This window comes from Impatiens glandulifera, chromosome 3 (genome assembly GCF_907164915.1).
Source record: "Impatiens glandulifera chromosome 3, dImpGla2.1, whole genome shotgun sequence".
NCBI lineage: Eukaryota > Viridiplantae > Streptophyta > Magnoliopsida > Ericales > Balsaminaceae > Impatiens > Impatiens glandulifera.
This window is the reverse complement of record NC_061864.1, coordinates 13,356,456-13,359,282: the sequence shown is the minus strand read 5'-3', so window position 1 is coordinate 13,359,282 and position 2,827 is coordinate 13,356,456. Positions and strand designations below refer to the sequence as shown.

General features: G+C 27.8%; 1 protein-coding gene across 1 annotated transcript; it reads left to right on the top strand.

Annotated features, from left to right (window-relative positions):
* The first annotated feature begins 233 nt into the window (after nucleotides 1-233).
* LOC124929770 (xyloglucan endotransglucosylase/hydrolase protein 3-like) lies at nucleotides 234-1,163 on the top strand. The gene is made up of 4 exons (XM_047470163.1): nucleotides 234-396; nucleotides 527-627; nucleotides 716-906; nucleotides 983-1,163. Exons 1-4 carry the CDS (start codon nucleotides 234-236, stop codon nucleotides 1,161-1,163), a joined length of 636 nt encoding a protein of 211 aa, XP_047326119.1.
* Nucleotides 1,164-2,827: the final 1,664 nt, after the last annotated feature.

Genomic DNA, 2,827 nt, shown 5'->3' with positions numbered 1-2,827 from the left:
AGGAAGAATAAGAAAAACTTTAAATTAATTATAAGCTTATCAAACAAGGGATCAGATTTTACATCATGCTTATAAACTCTATAATGTCACTTTAATTACATTTTATATCTTCAAAAAAATTATGTACTAATCACTAAGAAATTATGGATACTAAAATATGTATAAATATGCAATGTTTGTAGAATTAATTAACCAACAGATTACAAATATAAATAAGTAATCAAGAACTGAAGATGGGTATAGCGAGAGCGAGTCTGATTCTTCTGGTTTTCGTGGTCGTTGTGGCTACGAGCGATGAAGTATTTGACAAATATTATCAACCCTTATGGGGAACTGATCATATGAATGTCACTGATCAAGGCAAAGAAGTCCAACTTCGTATTGATACATCTTCTGGTATGAATAATTTTAATTATCACTATTTTAATTTACTTTTCTTTCTACAAAATACATTATTCCAAAGGGTAATAGAATAAAGACATTGATTATAAGTTGTTATATTTGATGTGATGAATTATTAATGTAGGGTCTGGATTTAAATCAAAACAAGAATATTGTTCCGGGGTATTCAGAATGCAAATCAAGATATCGGAGAAGATAACCGGAGGAGTTATTACTTCTTTTTATGTAAGTAATGTCCTATGTTATTTTTATTTTATGTTCTTTGTCTCTTTTTAACAATTATTATTATTACCGTTGTGACGACAATATTCAGCTAATATCTGGAGGAGGGGCCAACGGAAATCACGATGAGATTGACTTTGAATTCTTAGGGACAAACGGGACTTTGCAAACAAATGTGTTCGCAAATGATGAAGGTCATAGAGAGGAGTTGGTTAAACTAGGGTTTAATCCTTCTGCAGACTTTCACACTTATGAACTTAATTGGAGTGCTAAGAAAATTGTGTAAGTTCATTAATTAACTGCCCTTAAACATTATTGAAAATATAATTGATCTTGTATTGATGTCGTTAAATTACAGGTTCAAAGTGGATGACAAGACGGTAAGGACATTCAATTACCCCGTGAATTACAAATCGAGGCCTTTGCATGTGGAGGCGACAGTTTGGAATGTATCATGGGCTGGAACTGTAGATTGGTCTAAGGCTCCTTTTACATCATACTATAGAGGGTTCTACATTAATGGAACTTCCTGCAAATAGTAATTAATTCATCTAATTACTAATCTCAATAGGACTAATTAAATTATGCCTATATATATATATATATATATATATATATATATATATATATATATATATATATATATATATATATATATATATATATATATATACGTGGATATCAAATAATAAATATTAATGGATTCAAATCCAATTTTCTGTTAAGGGATTACTATATATTATGAAGTTTAAATTAATTCTTCTAATAAAGAATGGCAATATTTAATTAATAATTACTACATTCTAATGGTGAACTTTATTTTTTCTTTCAAATGACCTATTCTTATAAACATTTGTTTTTTTTTTTTCAATTCTTCAAATAAATTGTTATAAAAAATAAAATTTATAAGATGATTTGGTTTATTAGTGGTTATTTGGATTAAATCCAAGTATATCCAATTTAGACAAATGAAGAGTAATATTACTTTAATATTATAACAAATATATCTTCCATTAGAAAATAAGTATATTCGGAATATAAATAGACAATAATGAGTATTTCATATTCATGTTGACGATGAACTTACTAATTTTGAAATAAGATATGATAAATAGGAAATATATTTCCAATATTATGTTGAACCATAAATAGGTAAAAGTAGAAGAGCACTTGTAGAATTAGAAGGAGAGCTAAATCTAAACTCTCGGAGACTTGGAGGAGAAATGATTTGGGCGTAACTACTTAACTAGTTAAAAACCCATAATTAATTTTCTTTTACTGAATAAATAAATAAATAAATAATTATGCGTTAATCACTCAAGTAATTGTGGATATTAAAATATGTAATGTTTCTACAATTAATTAACCAACAAATTAAGAATATAAACAAGTACTGATCAAGAACTCAAGATGGGTATGAGTAAGAGAAAGTTTGATTCTTATGGTTTTTAGGGTGCCGGTGTGGTTATGAGCTATGAATAATTATTATTTATTTTTTTTTTGTTAGAATTTTGTCCATCTAGCTAGAGAGACTTAACTTGGCATGAACTTTATTTAGGTTTACGGTTTATTTTACATTTAGGTTTTCAATAGATTTTACACCGGGTCAATCTTATAATAAGCCCAAAAACCATTGGCTGGAGAAGCCCATTTAAAAAAAAAGAAAAAGAAAAAATAGGTTATTTAGTTAAATTTGTTAAGTTCTAATATAAAAGTAACATAATGGTTTAGGATGTAAAATACAATTATTTTATTTAATTATAGGTTCAAATCTCACCAAAAACAAATTTTTAAACATTTAAAACATAAAATTAGGGCAACCAAATTCTTTTCACATTTTTCTACTCTAAGGCCGAGACAGTACAATCCTCGGAGTCGATACTAATTTTACATAACAACGAGAGAGAGAAGAGACAAAATAAATTCGGGGTTTGAAGTAGCAGCTGGAGAAAATTACTATTTATCGGTGTTTATACCGTTTGATCGATTTCAAACGTTGACAATTTGTTGGTTATTTATAGGGCTACATTTTAAATGGTGAAGATCTATATTTCGAGGTTTTTAAGTCAGTCCAACAGAAAACAAAATTGCAGAATTGATATGATTGGTTGTTCTTTCTTGTTCTTAGTTGTTATTGCCAAAATTGTTGTGTAATTTTGATGCAATTGAGACTCTAATTTGATTATATTTATATTGAACACTT

Coding starts and splice junctions, on each gene's coding strand:
- LOC124929770 (XM_047470163.1), top strand. CDS start 234: ATGGGTATAGCGAGAGCGAGTCTGATTCTTCTGGTTTTCGTGGTCGTT. Junction 397..526: donor TCGTATTGATACATCTTCTG/GTATGAATAATT, acceptor TTATTAATGTAG/GGTCTGGATTTAAATCAAAA. Junction 907..982: donor TGGAGTGCTAAGAAAATTGT/GTAAGTTCATTA, acceptor GTTAAATTACAG/GTTCAAAGTGGATGACAAGA.